This window comes from Phragmites australis, chromosome 4 (genome assembly GCF_958298935.1).
Source record: "Phragmites australis chromosome 4, lpPhrAust1.1, whole genome shotgun sequence".
NCBI classification, from domain to species: domain Eukaryota; kingdom Viridiplantae; phylum Streptophyta; class Magnoliopsida; order Poales; family Poaceae; genus Phragmites; species Phragmites australis.
Window position 1 is genome coordinate 6,837,889 of NC_084924.1, and position 22,459 is coordinate 6,860,347.

The 22,459-nt window shown below is 44.4% G+C and overlaps 1 protein-coding gene across 1 annotated transcript; it reads right to left on the reverse strand.

The window, feature by feature from the left end:
• Positions 1–247: 247 nt before the first annotated feature.
• On the reverse strand, positions 248–1,056 carry LOC133914132 (uncharacterized). Its single transcript, XM_062357278.1, has one exon. The coding sequence runs from the start codon at positions 920–922 to the stop codon at positions 440–442; it is 483 nt and encodes a 160-aa protein (XP_062213262.1). The 5' UTR covers positions 923–1,056; the 3' UTR covers positions 248–439.
• Between the last annotated feature and the right edge of the window lie 21,403 nt (positions 1,057–22,459).

The window sequence follows — 22,459 nt, forward strand, 5'->3', positions numbered from 1 at the left end:
TGATGCCATGATGGGGAATCAGAGAGGATGCGGGTCTCTCCGGCCGTGTCGTTTTCCTCGTACCCAATTGGGCACGTTGCTTCGCGGAGCCGAGCACGTACCCAAAGCAAGCCAAGTGTGCAAAAAGCCAGAGCTCTGCTCGTTGGTCGCTGAATCGCCGGGCGGTCACAGCTCAGTTCTTCAGCGATACACGCGGGGCCTGGGCGTCCTCTGGCCATTGGATCGCGGTGCATGGACGACGCACATGGCCTGGGGATGCACGTACGTGCCTACGTGTATTCTGCATGCACACTCCGCCGCGTACCTACGTACAACAGCCAGCTGCCAGCTGAGCTCCACTCCTAGATTAGCATTAGTCAAAGCCTCTGGTTGATCAGATTACACGTAGCTACACTTGATTTTTCCTTTCCCGACGCCGCGCGAACCAAACGGCCGGCGGCTACTCGGCAATGGCGCCGAGGTCCGGCACGAAGTCCCGCCCGCGGACGCTGCCCCTCCTCGACCTCCGGCACGCCTTGCCGGAGCGCGTGGCAGCGCCTCCCCCGGCGGCCGCCTCCGGGAACACGAGCGCGCCGTTGTGGTCGCCCACGAGCGCGGCGCTGGCGCGGACGGCGAGCGCGGCCATCTCATCCGCCTGCAGCGGCCGCCGCCGCATCGCCGCGGGGAGCACGAAGTAGAGCTGCCCGGGCTGCAGCTCCTCCTCCGACTCCACCGCAGCCACCGCCCCGCCGAGCTCCAGCCCGTCCGCGCTGCAGAGGAACCACGCACCCGCGGCCCCGGCGGCCTTCACAGCCTGCGACGCCCCCGTGCCCCCAGGGAACCGCCGCAGCGCGCCGTCCGCGAGCACCACCCTCGCCTCTGCCGACGTTGACCCCGGCGCCGCAGCCACCGCCGTGGCCTCGCACGAGTTGCAAGCTCCCATTGTAGAATGCGTATATACGTACCCGCGTTCACGGACTAAAGGAATCCGGAGAAGTCTCTTGCGACTGCGCTCTGGCTTGCTCACCTCGAGCAGCGAGCGCGCGGCGGCCGGCGAGATGGTAGTGGTCGCTGTGGGGTTGAGTAGCGAGGCGGCGCCGGTGCGCGCGCGTATATATAGCCGAGGCGGACGCGTCGGGTAGTGCCGCGCGCGCGGTGGAACCTGATCCCCTGACCTCACGCGGAGTGACTCCAATGTGAACCGTTGGATCCAAAAGAGAGGTACGGGATCTAATGCTACAGTACCTTATAAACTCTAAAAACTAGAGCCGAGGAAAAGGAGCGGGACTATCGAGAGAGGGGTGCCAACCTGGAGGTTGTTGGGGACAGCTTGCATACGGGCTCCATGGTACACGCGCGTAAATGTGTGTGACTGTGCGGCGTAGGCCCGTCTCGTCACAAAGCAGTACTTGGCGGGGCTACCAGTGCGTTTGGATGCTCGCATGAGCCTAGTGTGGCTGGTGTTGATGAGTTTGGCTCATTTCAGTCAGACTAGCCTGTAAGATCGTTTTGATTATTTTTTTATTATCTATCTAGTTTAATTGAGGAAAGACGATGTTCATTGAAAACATGTTGAATAAGATAATAAGATAAAATTTTAAAAACAAGTGGTAAGAGCATCTCCAACCAAGTTCTCTTCTCACCTCCTATCTTATATTTAAGAAAAAAACGATGAAAATTGATCTCCAACCAACCCCTTTATTTGAGGAGCCCTCAAATCTCCTCCCTCACCCCTACATTTAGGGGCTTCTCATCCAACCTCTCATTTGGGAGAAAGGGGAGAGAGAGAGAGGAAGAGAGGGGAGAGAGAGGAGAGAGAGTTACCGGATATTAATAAAATAGAGGTGATTCGAATATAAAGGGTCAAATATGAGAGGTCGGTTGGAACACGTTGAGAAATAGGGGATGAAATCTGAATGAGAAGTCTCTAAATAAGAGGAATAGATGGTCAAATATGAGAACTTGGTTGGAGATGCTCATACTTTAGTGTTTATTTTGCATACCTATATTCTAATAGCCCTTAGTTTAGTGTTCAAGCTTTAATCAACTTTGAGCCTACTTAATACGTACAAATCACATATTAATAATACTATTAGCTAGGCGCCAACCTCTATCCAACGAGTCTAACTCTAAAGAAACATCAAAATCTACTTATATGCTAAGCAGCCTAAGCTTGACCGAGATGCTTCTTTTGCACTCCATGAGTTAGATCTAGAGTGATATATCAGCAACTAAACATCTATAATCTGCGTGGTTTTATGGAGAATAAACTTAAGCAATTCATCACGTGTGCAAGCTGGCCATGATCTTTTGGTGGAAACGGCGCTTGATCGAATAGCGGAGCTCTCCGGAGCCCAAAAGCGTCCGGAGTTGATCATTGCGGTGCACTCTGCTGGAGGGGCCGCGAGCACGCAGGATCAGGAATCGACGGAGGAACCACCGAACTCGGCAACTTGGCGCCACTTTCTTGGATCTTGGTCATTTTGGATTGGGGTTTCTCTGGATTCTCTGCGAGACTGCGATATCATCGAGATCACGAATCCCATGAGGCGCAAAAATGCAGCTTAAAAATATCGTATGGATTCGCGTACAGAGTACATACATTCTCCAACTGACTCCAAGAGTTAAGACATATGTCCGTACTTTTTTAATTTTATGGAGATGTATGTAATCTGACGATTAGACCGAGCTAGCTCCGATCATCTCGAGAAATGATCTTGGGATGCTCTCGGTTCACACTGACGTTTGTCTCCTGACGAGTAAAAAAACAACAGGGATAGTCTGCTTCACTGTTCGGGCAAAACTGCTCTGAACAGAATCAGGCACGTTTTTCCTTTGACAAAAAAATCAACTAACCACTGATCAAATCAGCACTTACACATAGGATTCCTTGCACATAAATGACCTCTGCCATAGGCTGGCATGTAGACCTAGTGCTCTTGTCAGATCTCTACAGTACTCAGGCTGGCATGTAGACCTAGTGCTCCACAACTCATGGCCTTGCGCATTGTCAGATCTCTCCAGTACTCTGTTGGCTATGCTTTTCTTTTTTTAGTAGGCCCTGGCTTATAAGTATAGTTCTAATGGTTAGAGCTAGCCGCTAGCTGCTAGTTTTAATATTGGAGCTATCCTAATTTTACACTGGCTTTAGTCTGCAAACCTGTAATCGCTCAGGATCTCACTCGATGCTCTCATCATGCCACGGGAGGATAGTATAGCCAGCTTAGCCGGACAATCATCCATGTGTGGCCCATGCTTGAACCCTGGTCTTCGCCATACGAGCGTGGACGCCACACAATAACTTAGAGACGCAGAGCCTTAACAACAATAATGCTACTGCGAACGTGCTAAGAGCGCATTGGTGGTTTCACCAGTTGAGAGTTTGACTTGGCGCTAAGAGCCTCATATTGGAGCTTGTTCTTGTAAATAGAATTCTTTTGAACAACCTCAAGCGTATGTGAACTATAATAGAAATGTAACGTGCCTGTCGCTTGTGAAATCGGAAGCTTTGTGAATCTCTTTCAGTAGGTGTGTGTATAGGTTGTAGGTCTAGTGTGTGTCTTAAGGTGTAGATGGGTATACGCATGTAGGGTGTGATGTGTGTTTAGGCATACGTTCAGACACTACAGTTTGTACCTTAGTGTTGAGGGTAAAAAAACAACAATAATACTACTGGTATCAATGCTCCATTTAAATCATCTTCCAGCTGTGCGTCAGATCTTAAGTTTGTAGATTTAGATAAAATAATTTAAATCTTTAGTTTTATATTAAAATAAAAATAAAATGGTTCACTCAAATACTTTTATTATGCCTACGGCTATAGTTTCATAAATTTTTAAAGTTAAAAATATCCGACTAATTCTTAGAGCTGAATCAATACAAACAGAAGCACAAATTATGCATGCAAATTCTGGCCAATCGGACGCCCATACTTGCTCATCATTGGCTCTGGCCTGCACAAATAGAATATGCACGCGATGCGAGGGCCTAGTGCGATGGTGGTACTAGCTAGCACTGCTCTGCTGTGTCCGTGCGGATCCAAGCATCGATATATTTCTAATTTCTCCTTCGCCGATCCCATCATGACATGCATCACATAAGTCATAACCACTCCAATCATCAGCCGGGGCGATGCATCTCGATCGCCATTCCATACCCCGGCCTCGGCCCTACCCGCGGACGAGTCGATTGATAACAGCATCAATTCCGCACAGTGCCAGTTCATTCATTTCTCGTCCGATCGATCGATCCATCTCGGCATTTGCTGGTGCTCAGCTCGGGAAATCAATTCAGTTCAGTAAACTATCCACAGTTCACCGATCACCCCAGCTAGCCAGCTAGGCGCACCATTGCTCCGTGCAGCCAAGAATGCAGGATTGCAGGATGGATCGTAATGGTTGCCAGTCCATGAGTTTCAAATGCTGCAGCCTGGTAATGCTGCATTTTGTGTCATGAGCGTTGACACCTGGGTAAATTTAAGCAAACAGAAGAGATCCACGAGCTCCTTTCATTGGCTCGTTAATATTTAACCCTGCTCAGCTCGGTGCACTGCACCAAGAACCAGACATCCACAAGGCCGCGGCAGTGCCGGGCTTGTGGTCAAGCGACCGGATTATACTATCACAAAGCGGCCACATTTGTCTGCTTAAACTAGCCCTGATTAACAAGTCTGAACTAAACATTCAGAGGGAAAGGTTCGCGTTGTTCGGCACCGCCCGGTCACGCAGAATCTACTGCCCGCGCGTCGCTGCCCTCGGACGGCCCGACACCGGAGGGACAGGCAAACTCTCGTCCTTCGTTTCCTCATGTGCCGGACGATGATTATCAGCTCGTTCTGTGTCCTCGAGAGAAAAGAAAAAGGAGAACCAGCTCGTTTCTGCAGAGAATCGGAACGGCATTCCTTGTTGATAAAACCTGTCACCCTCTGTCAGATCGGGGCTCTGGGATAAGATAAAAGTAAAATAAAGCGTTGGAAGAACGGTTGATGCATGGTTCACGGGCAGTCGTGCAGGATTTAAGAAAGATTGGATTTTGCTGTTCTTATGTTATTCTGATGCGATGCAAGCCGCTGTCAGTCAGACGGGAATCGGTCGTTCTCTGATGCGACCCTTGGTTATTATCTCAACCCAATTTCGATGGATATCTCAGGGGTTTTGCCGCGGCTATGAGCCTGGATGCTAATGCGAATGCAGCAAACACACTGGCATTGCACGTCGGTAGTTCGTCGAGGAAGGAAATTAAGCAAAAGGAGCCGCGCCATCTGAAAGAGGGAAAGCGTAAAGGTCATCCTTTTTTTTCTGTTCGGTCTGATTACGCAGCCACCTAATTGAATTGTCTGGACACTAGTCCGAAACGCATGCCCAGTTCGGCAATCTCGGCGAGCCCATCCTATCTCACCAGGAGTTGGTGGCAACATTAGGTGCAAAAATGATGGGAGAACTCGCCACTTTGCCCGGCGCAGCTCCTGTTCCAGCAGTGCGCGCGCTTCTGACGCAAGCGGCAAGCAGCGGCCACTGCTACGCTGCAGACTACTACACCACTGGATCCGTAACAGCTAGCCCGCCGGCCGAACAATGCGCCATTCCCGCAACCCCACAGCTTAAAAAGGTGTTCGGTTTACGTCCGTTTCTCGGCTAACTATGCATGGTGCACGTCGTACGGTGCTAATCGGTTCCGTGCCATCGCTGGCACGTCCAGCTCTGCGTCCCCTCGCTGCCGGTGCTTTTGCGCGGTTCGAGAGTTTGAGTCCAGCCGAGCATACGTGACCATGCCCGTCGTGTCGATGGAACAAAGGTGTGTCAGACATAGACAACAAGATCGATTTGCCTGGATGTGTACATATTTGACACCTAATGTCAGTGGTGTAGCCAGAATTTTGCCGTGGATATGCCTATTTAACACTCCAAATTTTCGTAATGCCGCAAATCCAATATATGAGAATAAAATTTGCTAAACGTACATTACAAATAAGTTCAATTTTTGTCATAATTGTAATAGAAATAGTTCAAATATGAAATAAGATCTTATATAAATAGAAGATACTCTATTTTACGCTTTCTCATGATCATGAAAACCTCGATTATATCATTCTCACTTATCTTAAAATATCTCGCTCAATAAATATGACTTAACCAATTGTTTAATAACTCAATGCTGAAAATACCCTTTTAACATTTGTTGTCACCACAAATACTAATAACATGCTTATTTGTTTCAACAAGGCTAATCAAGAGCTCACCAAGATTATTTATGCATTTAAATCTCTTATCTTTTCTCGTATTATCAATAAAGTTATCAAATTAGAGTTCAAGTCTTATCAAATCTACACTTGAAATGTTCTTGGGTTTAAACTGGAAAGTCTAAGTATTTTGTGTGCATCATAAAAGCAAATGAATTGAAGAAGTTCAAAGCCGACCAAACAAGCAACTCCATATTTACCTCATATAACCGATTATCAAGCTCTTACTGAATTTTATCAATTATATATAGGGCTGGATATTAAGCTGGCTCGACCCGACTTAACTCGGCTCGGTTCATCTCAGTTATGCTAATGAGCTAACTCGGATCAGTCCAGCTCGCGAGTTAGCTTATTAGGCTCGTGAGCCAGACGAATTAATCACTGAGAACTGAGAAGATCTCCAAAATGAGGTCTCAAAAAAGATAATAACTAATAAGACATGTCAACCAAAACTGGAATAACAGGTAACATGGCTATTTTTCTGATAGATGCAAGAAAATAATGTGAAACTTAAACTACAGGGACACCGAAAACAAAATACAGCCTAGACACGAAACAAAATAATTCTCTATATGAGAGCTCTCAATGCTCAGCTGCACAATCATAGCAAACCAAACATGAACCTTTGGAGGCCTGCTCCTCACACCCATGGTGCCGCTTATTGATCTACTCCAATTAGTACACGCTGCAGTACAAGGGGAAAAAAAAAAGAGCTCAAAGAGAAAACTGCAAATCAATAGTGGTTACGAGTCTGCAACGCATAGGCTCATCACCATGTCAAATCAAGAAAGATACAATTGCAGCAACCAAACAGAAAATTCTCCAGAAAAGAATATGGCAGACGGGCTTTGGGATGGGGTTGTCACATCGTGAACCTCTTCGCTTGTTTCTCGATTCTAGATTTATTGTCGCTCCATTTATTGCATTATTAGAACTTATTGTCGCTCCATTTACTACATTATTAGTGTATAGAGCTTAGTGTACAGCAAAACCAAGCTGAAGAGCAGCAATAATAGACACATCTTTCTTTATAAGATTTAAAGCATTTAACTAATCTTGGGACAGTAAGTAGCCATCGATGACAAAGGTAGTGATCATGGGGTCAAAGCCCATCGTGATGGTTGGTTGCTGACTGTAGTGCTTATTGAGGGCACTGGTATAACAGCTGCTGGTTCATCTCACTTTTTTTTTAAGGTACCGGCAAGCTAGAGCTCAAGCCAAATATATATTAAAAAGAAGAAGAGAATTGACTCAGTTTATAAAACAAATCGAACTCTAAAATCTTAAAAAAAAAATACGGTTTCAGATAGGAAAACCGACACCCAATCCCAAGATGACAATACGACCCCAACTCCACAGACGACGCTCACGCTATAAGACACAACCAAACAATAGACAGAATCAATCCAACTTAACTCGCGTGCTAACTAACCAGAAACACTACCACCCTCATAACTTGGTCGGCGGAACCCTGAAAGTGCCTAGAGGGGGGGTGAATAGGCTTTTCTGAAATTTAAAACTAAAAACAGTGGATTAAACTGCCGGATATTCCGGTGAAGTCCGGATACTCCGGTATGGTCCGGAGTATCCGGTCTAGTCCGGAGTCTCCGGCCTGACAGGAAAACTTAGAATAAATTTGCACTGAGGATCACAGCTAGATTCTATGAGATGCACTAGGTCAAGAAGATGTTACTGAGCTAGAACAACAAATAAAACTAGCAAGATTGATACTATAGCAATTTAAATGACAAATGATTAAATGTGCACGATCAAGTGAGTTTCACAAAATAGAACACGAGAATATATCCCGGAGTTCGGCCACCTCACAAAGAAGTGCCTACGTCTCCGTTGAGGAGCTCACAAAGAGCCGGGTCTTCTCCAACCCTATCCTCTTCTAGCGACTACAAAGATCAAGCTAGAAATTCTTACTCAATATGAAGGTGCTTACAAACTTTCCGAGGCACACCACAAGTTTTGGGTGCTCTTCGGGCAACTCCTTTCCTTTTAGAAACCCAAAGCTTCAAAGGAAATGATCGCAGAAAATTGCTCGATGAAGAAATCAATGCTCAAGTGGCTTGAACTCTCTCCAAAACCACACTCTCAAATTTTTGCAAATTTGGCTCTAGAGATGATTGGAGAGGCTTTGAATGCTCTTAAAGTGCTCAAGAGGTCTCAAGGAAACCAGCCACAGCAAGCTCTAAATGCTATGGAGAGAGGGGGCATTTATAGCACTCTCTCACAGACTAGCCGTTACTGTTTTTGTCAGAGCTTACCGGAGTATCCGGTGTACACCGGAGTCTCCGGTCCTAAATCCAAAAACGGCGTCAGAACGGTCACCGAACGTGTCAGAACTAGCCGTTATGGTTCTGTTTAATTGCCGGAGTCTCCGGTGAACACCGGAGTCTCCGGTCCTGACAGTCTTTCCAAAAAGATTAAGTCCGGAGACTAGCCGGACCCTCCGGCAACTTCAGGTACCGGAGTATCCGGTGAACACCGGAGACTCCGGTCTTTTCTATTAAATATCAAAAAGATTAAAAGCTAACCGAGAGCCTCTGCCGGAGTCTACCTCGGAGACTCCGACTGCAAACAAAACATTTTACCGGAGTATCCGGTGAACACCGGAGACTCCGGTCTTTTTCTTGGAAAGATTAACCCGAAGCCGAGACTCTCTGCCGGAGGCTAGCACGGAGACTCCGGCTGAGCGCTGAGTACCGGAGTATCCGGTGAACACCGGAGACTCTGGACTCAGAGAATTTTCAGAAAGAGTTTCGTGTCCGTGAGTGAATGTGTCTCTCAATTTGGTGATTCTAAAGGATCTCTTGAGCATTGAGACACTAATCAAGCAAAATAAATTCATCCATCTAGGAAAAAATCTATCCTAGACTCAATTGCAAAAGTAAAAAGAATTTAAGCCCTATTTAATATCCTTCGATGATTCTTCAATTGTTTCGACGGGCGACAAACGTTACTTGCCTTCACAACTAATGCTCATACCTGTTCAATACTTACAAAGCACGTTAGTTCTTTAATCGTTTTGTCATCAATAAGCCAAAACCCACTTAGGGGGCCTAGATGCACTTTCAATCTCCCCCTTTTTGGTGATTGATGACAACCCGATTAAATGATACACAAGGATATATGAAAAGGTTTTAAATTCTAGAAGATATGGTAAGCTCCCCCTAAATGTATGCATTGTTCTAAGCAAAGTTAAGCAACAATGCATTTATTTAGGAAGTGGAACACAAGAGCTCCCCCTATATCCTAGAATCCGTGGGAAGCAAAAGGTTATGAAAAGACATAGAGCACACAAAACTAATGAAAGAGCAACAATCATCATACTAACATAAAGGTCTTATGAAATTAAATAGCACAAGGTTCATCACAAACCAGAATCCAATTGTCCAACAGCGAAAGAGATTTAAAGGAGACCAAAACTAAAGAAACTAAGATAAAGGATAACTATCTCTCCCCCTTTGGCATCAAGCACCAAAAAGAGAGAGAAAGAGCCTACTCGCTGCTACCATCTTCCTCATCATCGTCTTCCTCGTCTTCACTTCCTTCGTTGCCGTCAGAGGAATCGTCTTGAGCTTGTTGTTGAGAACTTTCGGCTGCTGCTTGAGCTTCATCATACCATGCCCAAGGGTTCTCAACCTCAAAAGGTGCACTCTCCGCTTCATCTGACTCAATAGGAGAGCAAGGGGGTTGGAGATTCATGGATGTGTACATTTGTTTCTGACGATTCTCCATTTTCTTTAAGCGAGCACCTTGATTCTTGATTTCAGTGGCATTGTGAGTGCAAATCTTGAAAATTGCTTTGAGAGCACTCTTGATGAAGGAAGACCCTCGAGGAGGAGCACGTCTCGAGGCAAACGGTCTTGAGCTAGGAGGAGCATGAGGAGGAGATGGAGAAGGAGATGGAGCTTGAATGTTCAAAGGCCTCATTCTGTATGGTTCATGCTTGATCTCCTTGACAAAAGTCTTTTTGGATATCCTTTCAATGATAAACATGAGATAAGGGGCATATCCACAACTTTTTATAGGCGACTTGGATGTAAAAACAATTTCCTCCCATAGAAAGTGAGCCACGCTGAACGGAGCATGATCATTTGACATGGCTGCAAGGAGATTTCTGGAGATACTTTGAACTGAAGTTGCATCCCCACTCTTGGGTGCCAAGGTGAGCCGGAATAGGGAGTTCAAACATCGATAGAAATGCCTCATCCCTGTGAGTTTCCCAAACTCAACTCGTCCATGATTTAGATACATGAACCCAATTTCTTCTAGTGTCAGTTGATTCTCATTGTGAATCTGATCCCTGGACGTATCTCTGACATCTAGATGGAAGTAGTGAGCGAAGCCTCTGAAACTGATCCTGTATTTGACTCCCTCTGTCATCCAGTGCATAATGGGATTTTCACATCCCTCAAACCACACTGTGGCATAGAATTGTGCAATAATCTCCTCGCACCAATCATATCTGAAAGCCATGATATCTTTCACCCTTTTGCTCTCACAGGCTGCAATCACTTCAGTGAACACTGGGTTGTGCTTCCTGGCCATATAATCCCAATCAATCCATTGCATGGGAGTAATAGGCTTCTTCTTGGCCAAAATTACCGTTTCATAAAAGTCTGCCTGAAAGTCATTCCAGAAACGATAATCGGCAACATTCTTCTCAAAATCATATGGGTTGTTTAACCTTTCACTAACAACCCTTGATACATTCTTCATGTAGTTTACTGTCCTTTTTGGAGCATCAACAACAGAAGCTGTTCTCCGAGGTCTGTGAAGCTTTAAGGGACCAATGACTTCATCAGCTTGTTCTTCTTCATTATCCTCGGATTCAGATGGGCTATCTTGTGCAACACCTTTGCCTCTTTCTTCAGTAGAAGGCATCGTTCCTCGACCTCTTCCTGCAGTTACTTTGGCTAGCCCCTTTCCCCTTGCAGACTCTCGGCCTCGCATAGCTTGAGATTTGGTTCGGCAGATGGTCACATGGTCCCTGTCACCACTTCCAGCAGCTATGCCTTCCTCGATGTGAATACCACCACTTGCGGCTATTTTACGAACTCTTTCACCACTAGCATGGCCGCTTCCACTATCTTCTGATTGGGCAGGAGCACTTGATTCTTGAGCGCGGGGATCACTTCTTTGTTTCTTCTTCCTCTCAAAAGTGCGACCCTTCTCAAAACGGTCTTCGGCCATTGCAAGAGCACCTGGAAGCAATGGAATGAATAAACAATTTGAGGAATAAAAGATTGGACAGGAAAAGCTGAACTTTCGGGCTGACACCGGAGTATCCGGTGTACACCGGAGACTCCGGTCTGCCCCGACAGAAGTCCTAACAGGCTAGGGTTTTGAAGATATGGCCAACTAGAGATGAAACAAGTTTGGGAATGGGTTCTATAGGGAACTAGAAACTATTCTACCAAAGGAAAACAACTCTAGACAAGAGCATTGAGAGATCGGGAAGATTGATGAAAACGGTACCTTTGAGCTCAAATCCTCCGGGGATTTTTGAGAAATAGAGATTTCCGGAGATTCCGGCCTTGAATCCAAGAGAGAATCGTAGCAAGACTTGAAGATCCTTGAGTTCCTCTCAAAATCGCCGGAGAGAAGGTCGTTTGGAGAGAGGACAAGAGAATAGATGAGAAGAGGTGACTGTTCGGGCTGGGGAAATATATAGAATTCTGGAGACACCGGAAACTCCGGTGTAGACCGGAGACTCCGGTCCTGACACAAGTACCGGAGACTCCGGTGAACACCGGACTGTCCGGTAACTGGAAACAGAACGAAATAACGCTGAGTCTGTGAACAGTGTCAGGTCCGGATACTCCGGTGAACACCGGACATTCCGGGACCTGGAACTGTCACAGCAGATTTTAGAGCTGAATAAAATTGAAAGGGATTTACTGGAAGGAAAAAGTTGGACAAGAGGATTAATTTGTCAAATGTGATAAGCCAATCAAGCATCATTACATAACTATGATCACAAGTTACAAATTATGATCGGAAGATCAAAAAAATCCAAATAGTTTTGAGAAAAACACTCAAAATGCAGTTTTCGCAAACTCTTAACTAGAAAAGCTATAAATCTACAACAAGCAAGTGTATGCAACAGTTCAAGCCACGTTCCGAGAATCTAGGACATTTAATTCACTTCTCAACTCACAAAACCTTTGCTCATCAAGTGGTTTAGTGAGGATATCGGCTAATTGTTTTTCGGTTCTCACATGGTGAATGTCAATATCCCCTTTTGTTGCATGATCTCTCAAGAAATGATGTCTAATATCTATGTGCTTGGTTCTTGAGTGTTGTACGGGATTGTTGGCTATTTTGATGGCACTCTCATTATCACATAAAAGTGGAATTTTGGGAGTTTTGTGGCCATAGTCTCTTAGAGTTTGCTTCATCCATAGGAGTTGAGCACAACATGCTCCCGCGGCAACATATTCAGCTTCGGCAGTGGATAGAGCTACGGAGTTTTGTTTCTTGGATGACCATGACACTAAGGACCTACCCAAGAATTGGCAAGTACCCGAAGTACTCTTCCTATCCACCTTACAACCGGCATAATCGGAGTCCGAATAGCCGATAAGGTCAAAGGATGACCCTTTTGGATACCAAAGCCCAAGGTATGGAGTATGAACTAAATATCGAAGAATCCTCTTAACGGCCATCAAATGGCACTCTTTGGGAGCGGCTTGAAATCTTGCACACATGCACACACTAAGCATAATATCGGGCCTAGATGCACATAAATAAAGCAAAGATCCAATCATGGAACGATATACCTTTTGATCCACACTTTTGCCTTCTCCATTGAGGTCAAGATGTCCATTAGCTTGCATGGGCGTTTTGATTGGTTTGGCATTCTCCATGTCAAATTTCTTGAGCATATCTTTGATGTACTTGGTTTGGCAAATGAAGGTTCCTTCCTTGAGTTGCTTGATTTGAAAACCGAGAAAGAACTTCAATTCTCCCATCATGGACATCTCAAACCTTCTTGTCATGATCCTACTAAAGTCTTCACAAAATTGTTGATTAGTAGAACCAAATATAATGTCATCGACATATATTTGACAAACAAATAAATCATTATCAATATTCTTAGTAAAGAGAGTGGAGTCGGCTTTGCCTATTTCAAAGCCCTTTTTGACAAGAAAATCCCTAAGGCATTCATACCATGCTCTAGGGGCTTGTTTTAGCCCATAAAGCGCCTTATGGAGTTTAAAGACATACTCGGGATGTTTGGGATCTTCAAAGCCGGGCGGTTGCTCCACATATACCAATTCGGAGATTGGTCCATTTAGAAATGCGCTCTTCACGTCCATTTGATATAACTTGAAATCATGGTGAGTAGCATAGGCTAATAAAATACGAATTGACTCTAGCCTAGCTACGGGAGCGTATGTCTCACCAAAATCCAAACCTTCGATTTGAGTGAATCCTTGAGCAACCAAACGAGCTTTGTTCCTTGTTACTATCCCATTTTCATCTTGTTTGTTGCGGAAGACCCATTTTGTCCCAATCACATTTTGTTTTGGCCTTTCCACCAAAGACCAAACTTCATTTCTTTTAAAGTTGTTCAATTCTTCTTGCATAGCCATTATCCAATCCGGATCTTCAAGCGCTTCTTCTACCTTCAAAGGTTCCAAAGAGGAAACAAAAGAGTAAAATTCACAAAAGTTTGCAATTCTTGAACGAGTAGTTACCCCCTTTTGTATATCACCAAGGATGTTGTCCACGGGGTGATCTCTTTGGATACTTTGATGAACACGTGGATGTGGCACTTGAGATTGATGTTGGATGTCTTCCACTTCATTATTCAAGAAATTGTTCGGATCTTCATGGTCTTGATGTTGATCTTGTGATCTCTTGTCGTCTTGATCTTGGGTTGACATTGATGGTTCAACTTGCATTGAAGAAGATGGTTGATCCCTATCTATTTGAGCTTCTTCAGTCTTTTCTTGTTCTAGGGGCTTGATTTCGTCAATTGCCATCTTCTTGATTGCTTCGCTTGGTATTTCTTCATCACCTAAGACATTTGTATCGACTTGCTCCACTTGGGAGCCATTAGATTCATCGAATGTTACGTCTCTCACAATTTCAACACATCCGGTGGTTTTGTTGAAAATGCGGTAGGCGTAAGCATTTGAACCATAACCAAGCATAAACCCTTCATCTACTTTTGGAGCAAATTTAGAACTTCTAGATTTCTTGTTTAGAATAAAGCATTTGCTACCAAAGACTTTAAAATAGGAAACATTTGGCTTGTTACCGGTTAGAAGCTCGTATGAGGTTTTGTTCAACAACTTGTGTAAATATAACCGGTTGATGGCATGGCATGCGGTGTTGATTGCTTCCGCCCAAAATTGATCCGATACTTTGTATTCATCAAGCATTGTTCTTGCGGATTCAATTAGAGTCCTATTCTTCCTTTCGATCACTCCATTTTGTTGAGGGGAGTATGGAGCCGAGAACTCATGCTTGATTCCTTCTTCATCAAGAAACTCTTCAACTTGTATGTTCTTGAATTCGCTTCCATTGTCGCTTCTAACTCTCTTGATCTTTACTTCGAATTCATTTTGTGCTCTTCTCACAAACTTCTTGAGAATGGCTTGAGTTTCGCTTTTATCATGCAAGAAGAATACCCAAGTGAAACGTGAAAAATCATCAACAATAACTAAGCCATATTTGTTACCTCCGATGCTTATATAAGTGATTGGCCCAAATAAGTCCATGTGAAGAAGTTCCAATGGTCTTGAAGTGGTCATCACATTTTTCAAGGGATGAGATGCTCCAACTTGCTTTCCCGCTTGGCATGCACTACAAACTCTATTTTTCTCAAAGGTCACATTCGTTAGTCCTAGAATGTGTTCACCCCTTTGAAGTTTGGACAAATTCCTCATGCCAACATGAGCAAGTCGGCGATGCCAAAGCCAACCCATGCTAGACTTAGCCATCAAGCAAGTTTTAGGCATCACTCCATCCGTTGAAAAATCAACAAGATAGAGTTTACCCTTCAACTTGCCCGTGAAGACTATAGAGGCGTCCTCCCTTCTAGAGACGACCACACCCTCATTTGTAAAAAGACAATTGTAACCAATTTCACATAATTGAGATACGGATAATAAGTTGTAATTGAGTGATTTTACTAGCAAGACATTTGAAATGGAAGTATCATTTGAGATAGCAATTTTACCTAGTCCCATTACCTCTCCTTTTCCATTATCACCAAAAATGATGTTTTCATGAGGTCCTCCATTTTCTTCAAAGAGAAGAACATACTCTTTTCTCCGGTCATATGATTGGTACAACCGCTATCAATGACCCAACTTGATCCGCCGGAGGAGTATGCCTACAAAACAAAGTTATGCCTTTATTTTAGGTACCCAAATTTGTTTGAGTCCTTTAGCGTTAGTCACAAGCACTTTTGGCACCCACACATTCCTTTTTACAGTTCTATCTCTTGTGCGGGGACCAACATAGAGAGCAACCACTTTACCATGGTGGTCTCTCTTTAGCATGTATGAAGCATAAAAAGAACATTGGGGGGCATAAGCCTTCGGTTGCCTTGTTTGAGTAGGTTGATCAACTTGTTTGCCTCCTTTGACAAACTTGAGGCATTCCACTCCATTCAATACCACACGATCATTTGGCTTGCTTGTATATTGGTCAAAACCAAGACCTCTCTTTTGCTTATTGTCTTTGGCTTGGATAGTCTTGTAAAGTGCATCCTTTGACTTATAAGTTTTGATGCACCCATATTTGACCAAAGCATTTAGCCTCTCATTTTCCTTTTGTAATGCTTGCAAGGATTCAATATTAGTTGTACAAGCATTTATTTCAAGGTTAGAACAACGAGAACATCCATTGCTAGTAGATGCATTAGATAGTAAAATTGCTTCACTAGAGTTAGAAGAGCCTTTCTTAAGAATATCAATTTGTGTTTCAAGAGTTCTATAATTTTCATCTAAACAAGATAATTTCTCTAGAAGCACGAAATTGTTACTCTTAAGATCGGCAATTGAGGAATTGGCTAAATCACAATCTTTAGACAATTTCTCAACTTTTTCTTTCTCTTTAGCAAAGAGCTCCTCGAGTTCAAGGTTTCTCTCCTTTTCAAGGATGAGCAAGTCTTCTTGCCTCTCAAGGGTCTCTTCATGACTATCTATTGTATCCATTAGCTCCTTTATTTTAGCCATGACATTTTTATTCAAACCTTTGAACAAATTGTCACAATCACTATCATACTCACTATCACTATCTAGGAGCTTGGATTGAGATTTTACCTTGCGGTTCTTGGCCATGAAGCATTTTGGGGAGTCTCCATCATCATCATCATCATCATCACTCATTAAGAGTGATTTTCTTGGTGTAAGCTCATGAATAGCAATGGTGGCGACTCCTTCATTATCGGAGTCCGAGTCGGAGTTGGAATCCCACTCTTCTCCAATATGTGCTTGACCCGAATATTTCTTCTTGTACATCTTGTTCTTGTCTTTCTTGTATGACTTGACTTTATTGTCTTCTTTGTCCTTTCCCTTCTTCTTGTTTGGACAATCGGCTATAAAGTGACCAATTTCGCCACATTCATAGCATGCCCTTCTTGATGTTCTTTTCTTGGGCATGTCTCTCTTGTACTTTGAATAGCCTCCTTTTCTCATGAATTTCTTGAACCTCTTCACAAAGAATGCCATTTCTTCATCTTCGGAGCTTTCATCATCACTTGTGCTTGATTCTTGAACTTGCTTGCTCTTGCTTGCCTTGAGTGCAATTTCTTTATGCCTTGAGGTTGAGCTTTGTTTAGCATGAATCTTCACTTCATTTGCTTCTTCTTCCATAAGCTCATGAGCAAGAATCCTTCCAAGCACATCACTTGGTGTGAGTCTCTTGTAATCTCTTCTCTCGCGGAGGAGCGTCACCAAAGTGGGATTTCTAGGAGCGAATGCCCTAAGAAGTCTCTTGACCACTTTGTGATCATCAATGTCCTCGCTTCCAAGTCCTCTTAGCTTGTTCACAAGCACCATCATCCGATCATACATTGCTTGAGGAGTTTCATGATCCTCCATCACAAATCTTCCTAGCTTTCCCTCAAGCAATTCTATTTTAGATTCTCTCACACTTGTAGTCCCTTCATGAGCAACTTGAAGTGTGTCCCAAATTTGCTTAGCTTCCTCAAGTCCATCTACTTTGTTGAATTCCTCCGGACTCAAGGCACTAAGCAACACACTTGTAGCTTGAGCATTGCGATGCATATTTTGTTCTTCACTTGAGGTGAGCTCTTGGTCTTCCTCCGGCAGCTCAAAACCTGTGCAAACAATCTTCCAAATACTTGGATGAAGAGAAATTAAGTGCATTTTCATTTTGTGCCTCCAAGCGGCATAATGTGTACCATCGAAGAATGGTGCACGTCCGGAAGGCACGGAAATGTAATTGCTAGAAGAATTCAAACGATCATAATTGAAAGGAACTTCACTTCCCTTTCCTTTACCATTACCATCATCACTTCTTGATGGATCATCTTTCGGACCCCTCGGACTTCCGGATGTCGACATGATAATTCCCTCCAAGCGGTGAAGCCTTGTAGGAGGTTAGGCTCTGATACCAATTGAAAGTGCCTAGAGGGGGGGTGAATAGGCTTTTCTGAAATTTAAAACTAAAAACAGTGGATTAAACTGCCGGATATTCCGGTGAAGTCCGGATACTCCGGTATGGTCCGGAGTATCCGGTCTAGTCCGGAGTCTCCGGCCTGACAGGAAAACTTAGAATAAATTTGCACTGAGGATCACAGCTAGATTCTATGAGATGCACTAGGTCAAGAAGATGTTACTGAGCTAGAACAACAAATAAAACTAGCAAGATTGATACTATAGCAATTTAAATGACAAATGATTAAATGTGCACGATCAAGTGAGTTTCACAAAATAGAACACGAGAATATATCCCGGAGTTCGGCCACCTCACAAAGAAGTGCCTACGTCTCCGTTGAGGAGCTCACAAAGAGCCGGGTCTTCTCCAACCCTATCCTCTTCTAGCGACCACAAAGATCAAGCTAGAAATTCTTACTCAATATGAAGGTGCTTACAAACTTCCCGAGGCACACCACAAGTTTTGGGTGCTCTTCGGGCAACTCCTTTCCTTTTAGAAACCCAAAGCTTCAAAGGAAATGATCGCAGAAAATTGCTCGATGAAGAAATCAATGCTCAAGTGGCTTGAACTCTCTCCAAAACCACACTCTCAAATTTTTGCAAATTTGGCTCTAGAGATGATTGGAGAGGCTTTGAATGCTCTTAAAGTGCTCAAGAGGTCTCAAGGAAACCAGCCACAGCAAGCTCTAAATGCTATGGAGAGAGGGGGCATTTATAGCACTCTCTCACAGACTAGCCGTTACTGTTTTTGTCAGAGCTTACCGGAGTATCCGGTGTACACCGGAGTCTCCGGTCCTAAATCCAAAAACGGCGTCAGAACGGTCACCGAACGTGTCAGAACTAGCCGTTATGGTTCTGTTTAATTGCCGGAGTCTCCGGTGAACACCGGAGTCTCCGGTCCTGACAGTCTTTCCAAAAAGATTAAGTCCGGAGACTAGCCGGACCCTCCGGCAACTTCAGGTACCGGAGTATCCGGTGAACACCGGAGACTCCGGTCTTTTCTATTAAATATCAAAAAGATTAAAAGCTAACCGAGAGCCTCTGCCGGAGTCTACCTCGGAGACTCCGACTGCAAACAAAACATTTTACCGGAGTATCCGGTGAACACCGGAGACTCCGGTCTTTTTCTTGGAAAGATTAACCCGAAGCCGAGACTCTCTGCCGGAGGCTAGCACGGAGACTCCGGCTGAGCGCTGAGTACCGGAGTATCCGGTGAACACCGGAGACTCTGGACTCAGAGAATTTTCAGAAAGAGTTTCGTGTCCGTGAGTGAATGTGTCTCTCAATTTGGTGATTCTAAAGGATCTCTTGAGCATTGAGACACTAATCAAGCAAAATAAATTCATCCATCTAGGAAAAAATCTATCCTAGACTCAATTGCAAAAGTAAAAAGAATTTAAGCCCTATTTAATATCCTTCGATGATTCTTCAATTGTTTCGACGGGCGACAAACGTTACTTGCCTTCACAACTAATGCTCATACCTGTTCAATACTTACAAAGCACGTTAGTTCTTTAATCGTTTTGTCATCAATAAGCCAAAACCCACTTAGGGGGCCTAGATGCACTTTCAAACCCTGCTCCCATGCCGCAACTCTCTGACACACAAGCCAACAACACGTCGCTTCGGAGGAGCACACATTAGACCAAAACGCAGTCGTGAAGCGCCAAACAAGAATGAAGAGACGTCGTGGAACGAGAACGTATGAGTCAACCTACAGAAGAAATAGGTAGACATCGACGCACGTGGTGGCCCTTCGAGACAACGCCTTAAGAAAGGGAGCGAAAATGCCATTGTCGTCGCTCAACCGGAGAACTGGTCAGGGTTTTCACCCGGAAAGCCAAAGGGAGGCGGAGTTGCTCCAATGATGCCTTAAGGAAGGAGATGACGTCTAAGGACACCAACGTCATTGGCACCAGCATGCAACCGGGCAAGGCTTCTGCCTACGACTCCTTCAACCTAGCGTTCACGCAAGGAGGCAGAAGCCAAACAAGACCACGTCAGGGCTCGACAACCAGCAGATCTCGTAGCCACACTATTCTAAAACACCTTCCCTGAGCCGAAGACCCGTAGCACCACCAGGTGCCCCCTGCGAAGGAGCGGAGAAGACGGAAGCAACACAAGCCGAGGGGGTGGGTAGGAGGAGGGAGGATCTGTGTAGTTGCCAGGACGAAGGAGCTATCGTCCCACACGCCGTCGCCGCCTATAGATGTAGCCTCCGTCGACACCAACGCTACGTAGGCCACCACAAAAAATGGTCAGTGCAGCATTGAAAGACCAGCGGAGCACCGCAATGTGGCGCAGTGTAACACGGCACAGCCACGCAGCACGGACCGACGGCGCAACAAGGCACATCATCTGACTTATTTGATCGCTATGTCGTTTTCACATGCAATGCAAAGAGGAAAAGAAGCTCAATTGAATTTCAGACACCTGATCCAAAATGGAATGCTTAGTTTCTTTCCACGTCCCTTTTGTTTCTTTGTTCATTTTGCTAGTACAGCAGCCATCGATGACAAAGGGAAGCCCTTCTTTAAAGCCAGAGACATGAAGGATTTGTTTACACTACAAGACGATGATGGGAATGGTTCAACTGAAACATCAAACATTTTCAGCCAATCGCCAGTTTACCACAGAGATTTACTTGAGGGAGGGGGGGGGGGGGACTCGATTTCTAGAAATACGTATACTGGTAAAAATTCATCTCTCACATTTCAAACATCAGCGCTCACTGACAAAAAAAAACAAATACTCACAAGCAAACCCTTTCAGATGTAACTGTTGCAAAAACATCGGCACCATGCTAGCCTTACATGTAAATTTCTAGCATTTCTGCAAGTAGTCGGCGAAACTGCACAACATGCCACCAGACATTTGAGTCTACATCAGGCACAAAGAACGAAGTTTGCAAACCGAAAGGAAAAGGAGGGCACTGCGTCGAGCGGCGGCCAACGAGTGTCGCTCCGGCAAGTCTTCGAGAGGCAGACAGCCATGCAGGTCATGATTGATGCAAGGTGATGAGTGTAGCGTCATGCAAGTGTAGAGAACAGACGTGGGCTACAAGGCATTTCTACTAATGAAAAATTAGGCCAAAATCCACAATAGTCCTGAGCCTACCCTGATTACCCTGTGGCTCTGTCTCTGCCTGATACCATGTCCTCATCCACCTATTTGCAGTTCAGCGCTTAGGATCTTATCATGGCACATTCTTCAAAGAGAATTTTAACTAAGAAGAGTTTTCGAGTGTGAGTATGTGTTTCAACCTCATCCAAATCCATGTAGTGAATTTGCAAGGAAGACACAGATCATGTTTAATATAGCTCCAACTCACAATTTCACCTTAGATCTGGAGTTTGTAGGCTGTAATAAAGTAGTTTAATCTTTTAACTTTAGTAAAAAAACAAAATAGCTCACATAAACAAATTTAATGTACCTCTAGCTCTAGCTTTACAAATTCGTGGAGCTAGAGATATCCAGCCCTGCCAAACTTTCTCCTCTTAACGAAAACAATATGTGAATTCATTCTCAACCAATCACATAACATCAAGTGCTCATCAACTTGCCATTTCTGGCGTTCCTTTGAAATTTCCATGTCGGAGGCAGAGATTAATCAGAGACTTGCCAGTGGCTAGTAGTCCAGGTCCAACCGCTGACACAAGATTCAAACGGGCGAGTTGTTCGCGGAGCACGTCGCACGGCAACCGGCACGGCAAGGTGTGGGGGCAGGGGGCTCCAGCCTGCAGCCAAATGCATTGCACACTGGCGCTGCCCTTCTGTCAGTTGTGCGTAGATCCAATCCACTATCGCTTGTCCCTGCAATCTGCACATATGAAATGCATTTGGTCTCCTCTCCTCTTCTATCTCCTATTCCATCTGATTTTCAAAATGGGTTTGGTCAACCGATCATTGTGAGTTTGTTTGTTGGATAAATTAATCCGTGCTCATGAACACTCGCTTGTGACTTTGTGAGGATGCTATCACCTGCGCGAGAGAGATCCTGACGGGATCCACTCGCACAGTGCACTGAACATTACCCAATTATGGGCTTCGTTGGTTTGATTGCTTGGATGGATGAATCACCAGATGTATGTAAGATGGATGGACCCGGTCTCCATCCCTACCAATCATAGGATGGAAGTTTCTTTGATGTTTTGTTTTGCTTTGGATTTCAAGTTTGTTGATTGTGTATTTTGGATCTTTGTTGGTATTTTTCGCCTCATTCTGGAGCTAAAAAAGTCTTCCTGCTAGCGATGGATTATGGACGTGCGACTTTGTTGTTGCTTTTGCCACGTTTACAAGCTTTCTCGATCAGGCAGCACAATTTTTTGACCATACAATCAACATTTCACGAATCCATAGCGTTCACTATTGATAAAATCGGTTATTAAAAAACTTATTTAAAATAGGATACATAATCATCAAATATGTATGACCGAGAATGACGACTAGAGGGAGACGATGAATGAACGTCTCAATAATTTTTTTCGAAACCGATGACATTATCCTATTTTATCACCCAACGTACCTCAAAAATGATCACAACAAAGCGCAACGTAAAACATAAAAACACAACGGAAATAGAAGAATT

Excerpts from the sequence above, each read along its gene's own strand:
- LOC133914132 (XM_062357278.1), bottom strand. The coding sequence starts at position 922 with ATGGGAGCTTGCAACTCGTGCGAGGCCACGGCGGTGGCTGCGGCGCCG.